This window comes from Enoplosus armatus, chromosome 15, assembly GCF_043641665.1.
Source record: "Enoplosus armatus isolate fEnoArm2 chromosome 15, fEnoArm2.hap1, whole genome shotgun sequence".
Classification (NCBI taxonomy): Eukaryota; Metazoa; Chordata; class Actinopteri; order Centrarchiformes; family Enoplosidae; genus Enoplosus; species Enoplosus armatus.
In genome coordinates this window covers 3377748-3389921 of record NC_092194.1, presented here as the reverse complement: position 1 = coordinate 3389921, position 12174 = coordinate 3377748, and the positions used below count along the sequence as shown (strand labels likewise).

The window sequence follows — 12174 nt, the reverse complement described above, 5'->3', positions numbered from 1 at the left end:
TGTGGACGGTAGTTTCTTACGAATATGAAGATACTGTGCAAATTGCAATTCATGTGACGCGTGTGGCTGAGGTTAAATGAAAGTATACTGTGTGTGCTTACTCCTTTCATTAACATGAAGTAACATAACATAACATATAATGAAGACTGCATTTTATTTATAAACGTCAATAAGTCAGCAAGGTCTAAGGTCTGTGTTCTGTATCCCAATTCTTCCAAGTGATTAGCTTCTACTAATTATTCTTTTTTACCCATACAATTTTCCTATAGTATTTGGATTTTGTGGATCTTATGAGGTGATGAATTTGTAGTCAGATATCAGATCAGACAGTCTTTATAATGTGAAAGCAGGGGGGTGGTGTGAATGCGTATGTGACAGAGAGAGAGAGTGAGAAGAGATTTCTTAATCACACAGCAGGAAGCACTTCCGGCATTATTGCATCACCCTCCCCACTGAGACATGCACAAACACAATGAAATGGATGTAAGGGTGAGGGAGTCATGGGTGCTGGCAGGTTTGAATACCTGCAGAGCAAGATCACCTGTCTTGCATCACTCAAACCTCCAGGCAGCCAATAAAAAACGACTTGGCTGCGAGTCACAGTGACAGTGGGGGCGGGAAATCCTTTCTCAGTAAGGGTGGGAAAGTTCAGTGATCCACAGTTCCCTTGAAACAGGCACACACACACAGTGTAACTAGATAAACAGCTTATTGAGTATGTGGCCTTGCAGCTTTTGAAAAAGCTAAATTGCCGCCTCCACTGTCCCATGTAAACATAATTCAACAGGAGGCTGAGTCACATTATGTGTCTGTGTTTAAGAGCGCTTGCAGAGATGAGACCCGTCACACAGGACTGTGTATCATAGATTACTACTTTCCTCTTTCACGAAATGCTGTCATTCATACACGGTTGATGAGTAATCACAACCATGCAGTAGCAGTGGGTAAGGCAATGCTGTCTCTAGCTTTTTTGACTGCTTAGGGCTGGGAAAAATAATCAATAACAGCACATTTATCACATTACATTAGCACATTGTTCTTGCCTTGCTGGAACAGAGGCTCAGTTTATCCTTTCTTGCAGATATGTGAACTCTGAAACTGTTCTTCTTTCCAAAAGTTACTCCAAGTCCTTAGTTCTTAGTCCAGATTATGGCAGTTTGACTGCATTTTGAAAAATATTTGTAACATTTTAAAGATTATTCTCTACTTTTACCCAGATAGATTTTATATTACAAGGTCCTCCTCGCGGGAAACTGGCTATCAGACGCGGAAAGCACTCCAAACCTTCCTACCTGACATTAAAAAACGAGTATATCTGGTAAATAACCTTAAACGTACTCAACCTGATGCAGTAGTCTATTGGGTAAAACATGTCCTTCATTATTCTTCAAACTAACATAAGCCTGCTGGTTTAACGGCACACATCGCTACCTGATTGTGACTGATGGAGCCATTTTCTCTACGGTTTTAAACTTTTAAAAAAGGTTGTGACATGCTGCTCTGATTAATTACTGCAAGGCAAACGTACATCCTGATTGATCACTGTCATCTCCTGAGTTGAGTCAGACAGATCCTGACGCATCTTGTCTTTTGATCTATTTAGTTAGTAGATGACAATCTTAATAATCGCCTCACTTTTTAAATATGTGCACTGCTGTGTGATAAAGCACCTCTGCTAATTTTTCCTGACAGTTACACTTACCTCTCTGAAGAAAAGTGGCCACTCTGATGTTTTTTTTGTCCAATCCCGATGTTGTGATAGAGTGATGCCCCCCCCCGCCCCACACACACACACACACACACTGCATTTTGTTCATGTCCCTTTGATTAAACAGTGTGAATGTTTAATTTTAAGACTGAGGGAATTCTGCTGCAGGTTTTTCCTGTGATGTTCAGTAATCTGGCCCAGGTGCAGTGATATATAACCAGCTAGGTGAATGGAACAGGTCACCTTCATGGCTGGCTGGCTGACTGCAGGCTTTCTCACCTGCCCGGGATACTCAACAGTGAAGCGAGCCCTGAGCTTCTTTTCTTTGAACTTAAAAGATAACCCTTAATTACACCTATCAACACACGCTAAAGACATGTCACACTCCTCAGGTCACAAGAGGAGAACCTGTTCTTGTGTGCATGTGTTGGAAAATTAATGTGGAGTAATTCATTGTTTTGTTTTGTTTTATTATACATTCTCAATGATGCACAAGGTTGCTAAACATGCATGTAGCTCAGAACTGAAATGTTACCATGTTTTATCAGGATTTTAGCAAGAAAAAACATCATGTAAAGGTGCCATGTAAAAAACGTTTGGACTGAAATGGAGAAATTATATTAAAATTAAAACAGCACCTTGAACAGTCCTTTCTAGTTACATTTGACAGACTCTATGGTAGAGCTTTTAACACCAGCTTATTTGGCTGTCAAGTGGTGAGCTAAAGACTTTGTACTTCTGTGACATTTAAATTTGCCTGTACAAAGATTGCATGTAATACCTCTTTTGTACTCTGAGCTGTCTGGTTTTAAAGCGAAAGCAACCATTAAAAAGTTCACCTCTCTTAATTGTTTACATTCTGGGTAGGTTTGCTCAAAAAGCCTCTCTAGCAGCTTGTATAGCACTGGCAGCATTTCCTCTGGCTGAGAGGAAATAGAAGTATAGCTCTGCCTATAAGGACCTAATTCAGGGCAAGAAAAACCCTGAAACCATGTGGACAGGGCAGTTGCTGAGGGGGATAAAAATGGGAACACAGTTAATGAGATTGAAAACAATAAACACAATATTCGTGTTCATTAAACAGAATATGACTACATGCTGCTGCAAGGGTATTCTTCCAGGCCAGGGGTCAAAGACCTATAATCATGTAATCATTATGTTTACATGTCATCTTCCCTTCTGTACCCATGTTTTCTGTCACTTTCTACTGTCACTTATCAAGTAACGTCAAAATTCTTTTAAAATCTGTCGCTGCTACCAGATCGCAAATATGTAAGATTTTATGAACTACATTATGAATCTCTGTGGTTTAACATCAAGTGCCAATAGAGAGTAGCAAAATAGACCTTTTGTTATAGTGCAGAGTATTACCTTAATACAAGACAGACAAGGCAGTGTAGTCCAGAACAATATACTACATGTCCCTTATGAAGTGATTGTATAAATCCACAGCAATTAGGGTAACCCATTGAAGTACAAAGTGTTGGCAAGTTAGCGATTGTGTATTTGGTGGCTTTTAACATCCCTCTAGAGATTTAATTTTTGTTACTGAAAAGAATCCATTGACTTTTTAGGCATGCACTAGCTACTTTTCTTTTAAGGGGGTGACCCAGGTGTTCAATAATTATCACATTTCTATGATAATTTATCCCTTTGTACGATGTACAATCAATTCTTTTTTCTAAAAGCCCCTAAATTTGTGATAATTTTTGTCATGTCATAGTTTCAGTTTTTTTCCATAACAGTGAAATGGTATTGAGCTGATGTGGAACCAGCCTGATTTTTCGTCATAAGTTCACTCTGTCAATAATTTATTATAGAAAATATAAATGGTCCAATCACATCCGTGGTAAGATCTCATCAGAAAGCCACTGTCGTCACTCACAACTTTCACCCTTTTGTGGCTGTATTTCACATCTTTCGTTTGGTATGGTGTGAGTGTCAAACATGCTCATATGATATGCTTTTCCTCAGGTGTTGTTTGATATAGCTTGTAATACAAAAATGCAATCTGTAACCTACTTACATGCTGCAATGCATAATGTGTCCTGTAGCCAGCATAAACATTTGCTGCTTGTATTCAGACCCCACAGCAGTCAACTTGGTGACCCTTTGGCACATGTTCATATATGTTGCAAATTCAGTTCTGGGTGTGCCATAATCTAGATTTGGACATCACTACCTTAAGCAACTACTTAGCTTTACGTTATACAACTAATTTATAGTGTGTGTGTGTGGGGGGGAGGGGGGGGGGTTAAACATTAAACATTTCTCTTCATAAGTCACTGCTTGGGTTCAAATGCTGTTTTGATTTTGCAGATTCCGCTGTGTGTACTTAACCTTTCACTTTGTTCTCTCTAGGTGCAGTATGTCATCCAAGGCTATCACAAGAGGAGAGAGTATATCGCTGCCTTCCTCAGCCACTTTGGAATGTGAGTCAACTAGAGAGGACCATATCCCCCGCTGAAGTGATCACAACATGTGTTCAGCGGTCACTCATTTGTCCCTGTCCTTGACCTTTAACAAGGAAGTGCGGAAGGTGTAAAATAAGACCTAGTGAGAATTTGCAGAAATGAATATTTTGTGTATTGCAGGGGTGTGGTGGAATATGATGCTGTGGGATTCACAAAACTCACTCTTCTACTTATGTGGAAGGACTTTTGCTTCCTAGTACACGGTAGGAAAATCAAAAAACACACAAACACTGTTTCTGATTTGCCTGGATCACATCTGATGCAGTTACCTAATGATCCTTTTTTTCCTCTTTCTTACTCTATGCATTTCTCTCTCTCTGTCCCTCTGCTCCTCGTAGTGGATCTCCCACTGTACTTCCCCAGGGACCAGCCCACCCTCACCTTCCAATCTGTGTACCACTTCACCAACAGCGGTCAGCTCTATTCTCAGGTGCAAAAGTCGTATCCCTACAGCCCACGGTGGGATGGCAATGAGATGGCAAAGAGGGCCAAGTGAGTAGATCCTGCCTCCTTAGACCCCATGCATTTTGAAAATGATAGTGTTTTATTTGTATCGATCTTTAAACCTTAAAAGCCACTTAAAATATTTTGTACAAAGAAAGTTGGAATGAAATACAATGGACATCTACCCAAAAAGTAAAAGCCTCAGAATGTTTTGGAAGTTTGCATTTAAGGACTATTCTCAAGACTGTAACCTCCAATAAACTGTTTCTGACAAGTCCAACAAAGTAATTTATCATGATGTCATGTATGATCTGCTTTAGATATATGATATAATCAGACCATACTGTCTGGACTTCACTACACACAGGCCTTATATTCACAGATCTTTTTCCACCTTCAGTAAACATAAACTGGTATGAACTCATGAGAGTAAATCTATAGGTGCTGGCTACGGCCTATATAAATATATAGAATAGTTAATAAATTAAATAAATTCCATGTAGGTCATCCATGGATCCCAAGTCCTATGGAACAGCCGAGGGCTACCTCTCATGGCAGAGGTTATTTTCTCCAAAGGAGTACATGAATTTACCTCATTAATCCAGTAATAATAGAGGGATCCTCATGCATCTTTTGGCAGCCGTATAGCTAGGCTAACAAAACCCTTTATCCTTTGGGAGAGAAGATTCAGTCGGTCAAGTGCCCCAACATTGTAATCGCAGGAGATAAAGGGAGAGGGGATGAATCGGTCTCAAAGCGGTTCAGTCTCTCAGGCGTGAGATATGCCATCTCCATTGTAGTAATCAAATCAGAGACATTAGTGGCCACTGTTGCTTTCACTCGTTTGTTTGAGCATGGTGATTGCAGGGCAAAACTAATCTCTGAGTGAATCTATTTCCATCCAAAACATCTAAGACGATTCTGGCATCAATTGTAGTACATAAGTCCGCTTTGATGGAAACTATCTCAGAGCACAGGCCTCGAATGGCCTCGAGTACAGGCGTGTCCTCTTCCTTGGACATGTCGTCTGTGTCTGGGCCCTGGCAGGCAGGCAGGGCCGGTGCTGATGCTGGGAAAGCAGCAAGAACCTCCTAAAGCTTTCCAAAGAAACTAAACCAACCCTTTCAAAACACTTGTCTCCGAGTCCGAACAGAGAAATTAGCCCCCTGGGTTACCTATTTTTGCTAACTGTATAGAGATCAACTTACAGGACAATCAGACGGCTAGCCAACAAGCAAACTATCTATTCATGTGCAGTAATAACAAAAAACATGTATTACTTATCGTTTCATGTATAGCATGATTCTACTTCAACAGAGGTAAGATAATATACACAGCTGAAAGGCTTTGATTGCTTTTTAGGAGTTGTTATTGCTGTTGCCTACCGTGTGGAGAGGTGATCATTTTGTCCAGCCGGTCTTTTCTTCCAATTTATTTTTTGGGAGGTGAAACACTGTCTCCAGCATGATATTGTTGATTGGAGCAGTACATTTGTCATAGTTGCACAGCTGGGATCATGTTCACATTTAAATTGAAATATAGAAATTTAAATATGTCAAAGAATTTCCATATAAATGGAAATTTTATACGTTTTTGTATTTCTATTTTAAAAGTTTGATTTGGGTGCTTCATGAGGCTCGCACTATTTAAGGAAGTCACTGGCATGGCCAAGAAATAGTCACACAATTCCCCATAAAACCACAAGTTTTTGTATGGATTCAACAGATTTGAAGTGTAAATTAGTGAGCTTTAGGAGTGCTGGTACTTCCTGTCCTAATGCTAAGCTACGCTAACCAACATATTGAAGCAACATACATGAGAGTGGTATCAATCTTCTCATCTAACTCAAGAGAAGCAAATAAGCATATTTCCAAAAATGTTCTATAATCTATTTGCTTTAAGTGTAACCTGGCACAAACACACACAAACCCGAACGCACCACCTGAAGATGTGGCTAAATATCTGGTGGACTGCTTGGGGGGGGGGGGTTTATCCTGTTTTTTTTTTTACTTGCAGTTGAGTTATTTCTCTTGTGTTTCTCTCAAGAGTGTAAACACATGGAGAGTAGATATCTCATGTACAGTTGTAATTGTAACAAGTAAACACATTCTGCCTTTCATCTGCACTTTCTCCCTCTGCCCCCCCCCCCCCCCCCACCGTCTCTCTGTCTCTCACCCAGGGCGTACTTCAAGAGCTTCATCCCTCAGTTCCAAGAGGGAGCCTTTGCCAATGGGAAACTCTAGTACTCTCTAGCTTAATGACATGCCTGGAGAGTTGCCTGTAGGAGTGTGTATGCGAGTGTATGTTTGTGCATGCCATTGTATACCTGTATATGAGTATGCACAGACGTACATTTATGAAATGCACTGTACCATAACAGTACAATGAGAATGACAGTGTGCTTATTGCACACAGACTCTGAATTCCGCATAGTTTGACCTTGAAATGGTTGCCTCTTAGTATATTGACTTTTTATTTTAGTTTGTGGGATCAGGCTGAAATGATTGTTTCTTGCTTGTTGCCAGCTCACAGTAAAGGGCCTTTATTTTGAAGAGAAACTCCACATTTTGACATGAAACAACCTGCACAATCTGTCTGTCTCACCTAACAATAACTAGTATTGTTTAATTGTGTTGTGCCAATGATGCCTGGCTTCAAACTGTCAAACCACAGAGGGTTGGGCTCACAACACTCCATCCAGAGCTGCCGTGCTATGAACAGATATCTTTTGATATGTAAACAATATGTAAACTATTAACTACTTGTAAATCACAAAGAGCTGTAGGGACGATGCAAAACACCTTTGTTTACTGTTCGTTTGTCGCTCACATGATTGTGATGTTTGGCTCCACTGTCAATGTTCTTGATCTACAACTAGTTTTGGATTTTAATTGTCTGTATGTTCCATTTGACTGTTTAAAGCCCTGTGAAGTCTTTTACTGACATGTTGACAGCACCGTAAGTTACTGAAGAATATGTTTTGTCAAAATTTCTATCCAGTAAAGAAGTCTGTTTCCCCTGACAGTGAGTCATTGTTTTGTCTTTGGTATGCACTGTTTTGTTGTTTTGGAAATTATCATTGATATCATCAGATGGATGGCAAAGATTTGAAAGATTTCCATTTTAACTTGTAAGCATTCACGACATCAAGACGTTTGTGTGATTACAGAGTTGGTTATGTGAGAATTAAAATGCTGTGTGCATTGACAAGATAATACCATATCCATTACATTTGGATTTCATTGAATGGCGGTCTTTGGCTGGTGTGAGGCGTCCATATTTGCATGGTTTTCAGGCACTTCTGTATTATTAAGTGCCAAATTGGAAATATTGGAGCTTTAAGAAAAAAGAGTTTCCCAGTCGTAATTACGACTTTACAAGTTAGAAACTCATAATTATGATAATTCCAATAAGTCTACAGCCTTGCTTGTGGCTCTATGAGGCTGCTGCTTATTATACTTATTGGGGAAGAGTAGTAAACAACTGTTGTTGGCAGTTTTTTTTTATTTAATTATTATTCGTCATTATTCACATCAATTTTTGTTCCAGATGTCCAAATGGTTATCCACCCAATACTCATCGTTACATTTCGCACAAAGCTAAAAATGTCTGCCGATTAAAAGATAAAGTTTTTTTTTTTTTAATTTCATCTAGATGTTAGGCGATCACCAGAGTCATTAGGACCAATCGTCTGGAGACCACGAATGTCTGTACCAAGTTTTTTGTTAATGTATCTAGAGGGTGTTATTTTATATTTCAGTGGATAAATTAAAAATTCGACCTGCTGGTGGTGCTAGAGCAAATGTCAGGGGACCACCAAATTCATTGACATTGAATATTTGTGCCAATCCATTCAGTGCAATCAAAGTGGTGTACTGACCAACCAACATATTACCACCAACCAACCAATATTTTTTTAATAAAATGCAGCTGAGTGAAATAAATTGCATTTTTAAGGGAAACAATTTTTGGCAGAACACACAATCATTATTTTTGTGCTGTTTTTCTCATAAATTTGAAAATGACTCTCTGCCCTCCAAATGTGTAACGGTGTACTTTTATGTGTACACCTTTAATATCTGTAATGTATTTATAAACCCTAGAGATGCTGTTGTTTGTTACAGGCCCCCAATGTGCTTGTGTAACAAGGAGCCACAGCACAGAGAGGATGTGTGTGTGTGTGTGTGTGTGTGTGTGTGTGTGTGTGTGTGTGTGTGTGTGTGTGTGTGCGTGCGCACATGCCCATGCATGGATGTGCACATGCATGTGTTTGAGCGAGACAGTGTGTGCTTGCTTGTTTTCATCATTAAATATGAGGGTCATAGTTAGGGGTCCTTCCTGGCCTAAGGCACAGCCCTTTGCTATATTTATTGTTGGTAATGCAGCAACTGTCAAGTCTAATTGAGAACTATAGGGTGAATGTATCTGGGGCATTTAATAGCATCAAGGCTCTTAATAAAATAATTAAAAAAGCAAGATTCTTTTTGTCTTTTTCACTGCCCCGTTCCATGTTTCTTGCTCTAACCTTTTCCGACCTGCTTTCAAAACATCTCTGTTGTCAGCCGCGGGACGAGCTGCTCTCATTTTGGAGATCTGGGGGGGTGTTTAAGAGGGAGGGAGTTCAAAGGAGGGGTAGCATCTTTTATGAGCATGAGCAAAGAATAGTTTAACTTGACAGTCAACTCAAGGCATCACGACTTTGCACTCAAAAGGTAGCCATTGATTTTCAGTAGTGGTGAATTTTCAGCCCTGTGTGTGAACCTAAGCCTACCACATTTGAATTGAGGGTTTACATTAGTTGAAATAATAAAACAGTGATTGAATCATTATATTTAAAAGGTGCAGCTTGAATCAGTCCTTTGAATACAGACCATGACATTGTGATGTGTAAAGTCTGCCATCTTAGATTGTCAATCTGGAAAAAAAAAAGTATACACTCCTGAAGTTTTCCTCAGTCCTTGATGTTGACCCAAGGTGACATAAGCCCTTTAAATAACTTGTAAACAATTCCTTCCAAAGTGGCTTAAACTGTGTCACTGTTGCAATGCTTAAGTCACATTTAGTAAGCTGCCTCCCTCAAAAGTGTCTGCGCCTAAACATGGCTCACCTTTACACGCTTTTAAGCAACTTAACATGGATTTATCCAGTGTAATGATCCTGTGAAGGTGCTGCTTAAGGTACCTTTTGAAGATGTGCTTCTCAGCCCCCTGAATCACAGTGCAGAGGTCTGCCAACCCTCCAAGCTAATACTCCAAATCCACTAATCCAGCCGTCTTTAAGAGATCTCAACGGCAGTCGGATGGAATAATTGAAGGCTGGAATAATTAGCTTGGAATCTGTGGACGGGGGATGATTAAATTGATGAGAGTGGGGGGTTTTTTTGTGGTCCAGCTGAGTTCACGCTTTACTGGACTGGGACTCGATTTGAGGAATAATTGAAGATGCAATTGTCCTTTTCCCTCGGAGGATGAATGGGGCGATTGAGTGGTGTTTCAGCTTTGTTTGAACCATTTTTGTACTCCACTGTATGGCTTGAGGTGAGAAGAATTTCATCTCCACCCTAGCCTTGCTGGTGGTGGGACAGCTCACTTGACCCAAGCTAACAAGGTATTGAGTAAACAATGGATGCTAAGAGAGGCCTCTCCGCTCCAGAGGCAGGTGTCCTTAGCTCAAGGCAGCTGGCAAACATGAATATTAGCATTAGATTAACATTAACTGCTCTGGTGACAACCCTATAAGCAGCTAGCTCGGAGGCAGCAAGGACCTGCCAGCCCAGAGAACTGACAAGTGTGTGAAACAGGATCACTTAAAGCTCAGCAACGAGCACCTTCCAGGGCAATAACCCAGAGTTAGCTCTTGGCATCACTCACCCCACTTCACCTCAAGAGTCAGGCTAGTCGCCGGAAACTTTAGAATCATGGAAAAGTATGTGGAAGGCCGACAAAGTTGCAGGAGTGCAGCACGGACGTGGGGAGTGTGTATAAAAAGATGATAACAGAAAGGGAGAAAGTGTGTAGAAATGATTGAAAATCCTGAATCATCGTGAACCAAGACAGTAAACAGCTGTGGCAGTAGCAAGGATGAGGTAATCAGAAGGAAACAAGGAGCATCCAAAAGACCTGAATATGTCAGAGAGGGGTAAAGGCAGACAGCCGCCTTATTCAAGATTGTTTACTCTTCCTCTTCTGTCACCGTGTCCGAATCACCCAATGTGCCTCACCTGATTCTTTTTTTTTTCATCTTCATTTTTTATACAGCAGCCTTTTGACTTAACATTTTCCCCCCAGAAAAGACAAAAGACAACAGTTAGCCAAGTGAAAGAGGAGGAGGAGGGATGGGGGGGGGGGGTGAAATCACAAACTCTAGTGACTGTGGGGTACTTTGTGTTTTGTCTGTAAGTACAAATTCAGAGTGACATATGGGAACCCCCCCCCCCCTCATCTTCAGCATGTTTGGAGGGAGGGAGGGAGAAGAGGAGTGTGTGTGTGAGGAGGGGTGGATTTCAGAGGCTATGCAGCATTTGCGATGCAGCGTAGGGTTGTTGATGCGAGCCATGTTGAGGATGATGGAGCTGAGAGGCTTAACTAATTTTGGAAAGAGAGAGCAGAGGGAGGAGAGCGGAGGGGGGATTTGGGGCCTTTTGTTACAGCCTGTTTGATCTGGGAATTTGAAAAAAAAAATGGCCCAGAGATGTCGTGAAAATGAGAGAATTACTGCTTGGGTCCCTCACTCTTCTTTTTTTTTTATCAAACTCGAGTAGCAGGGGGATTCTAATGCACTCCCAAGTCAAAGCGGCAGATATTTTTCTCCCCCCTCTTGCTTACAGATAATAACTGGATCTAGTTAAACCCTGATTGTTAATTGCTAATTACTACTCGTACATGGGAAGCCAGGAGAGCGTAGCTAAGCTGATCAAATGAGTCTTTGCTCTGGAGCTTGTAGGTTTTCCAGTTTTGTCTCGTCTTCATGTTGTTGAGGCGTTCTGGATGGGCTTGTTTTCGATGGCTTTTGACAAGATAAAGACAGTTTTTTTGTCGAAGGGAGTGAGGGGGGGGGGCTTCCTCCTCCATTTTCCCCTGGGTGTGATCATAGACACTTGATTTAAACCTTTCATGGGTTAAGCAAAGCACATCCCGCAGGTGTTTTTTCTCTGGAATACAGCTCTTGGTTCCGATGCGTTAAGCGAGCAGTTTGGCCTTGGTTCAATGAGCTTGATTGTTGTAAAAGATGAGACTCAATTTGCTTAAAAATACTCAAACTGGCACCCTGTGTTTCCTTGGCAGGAAGGGGATTCTGGGCTTTAATGGAGGTTTTAAAGGTAATGTTTGACAACAATCGCTCAGTTACAAAGCGTTATCTCAGAATCACTTATGACTTTATGAAATTCAGGAAAGTAGCATTAAGATCAGTCATGCTGGGTGGATTATCTCGGGGTGTTTACTGACTTTAATGTACTCCTCTTGTTGTGTGTGTGTGTGTGTGTGTGTGTGTGTGTGTTCTTTTACTCCTCTGCGGCCTTTGTCTTGCCTCTCATCCCCAGATTCCTCC

At 40.8% G+C, this 12174-nt stretch overlaps 1 protein-coding gene across 1 annotated transcript in view; it reads left to right on the top strand.

The window, feature by feature from the left end:
• babam2 (BRISC and BRCA1 A complex member 2) overlaps positions 1 to 7648 on the top strand; it is a 73536-nt gene extending 65888 nt beyond the window's left edge. Inside the window, exons 9-12 of the mRNA XM_070920267.1 lie at positions 4070 to 4140; positions 4303 to 4385; positions 4521 to 4674; positions 6806 to 7648. Of these exons, the coding sequence (XP_070776368.1) occupies positions 4070 to 4140; positions 4303 to 4385; positions 4521 to 4674; positions 6806 to 6869 (372 nt within the window). The 3' untranslated portion in view covers positions 6870 to 7648. The remainder of the gene's footprint in view (positions 1 to 4069; positions 4141 to 4302; positions 4386 to 4520; positions 4675 to 6805) is intronic.
• Positions 7649 to 12174: the final 4526 nt, after the last annotated feature.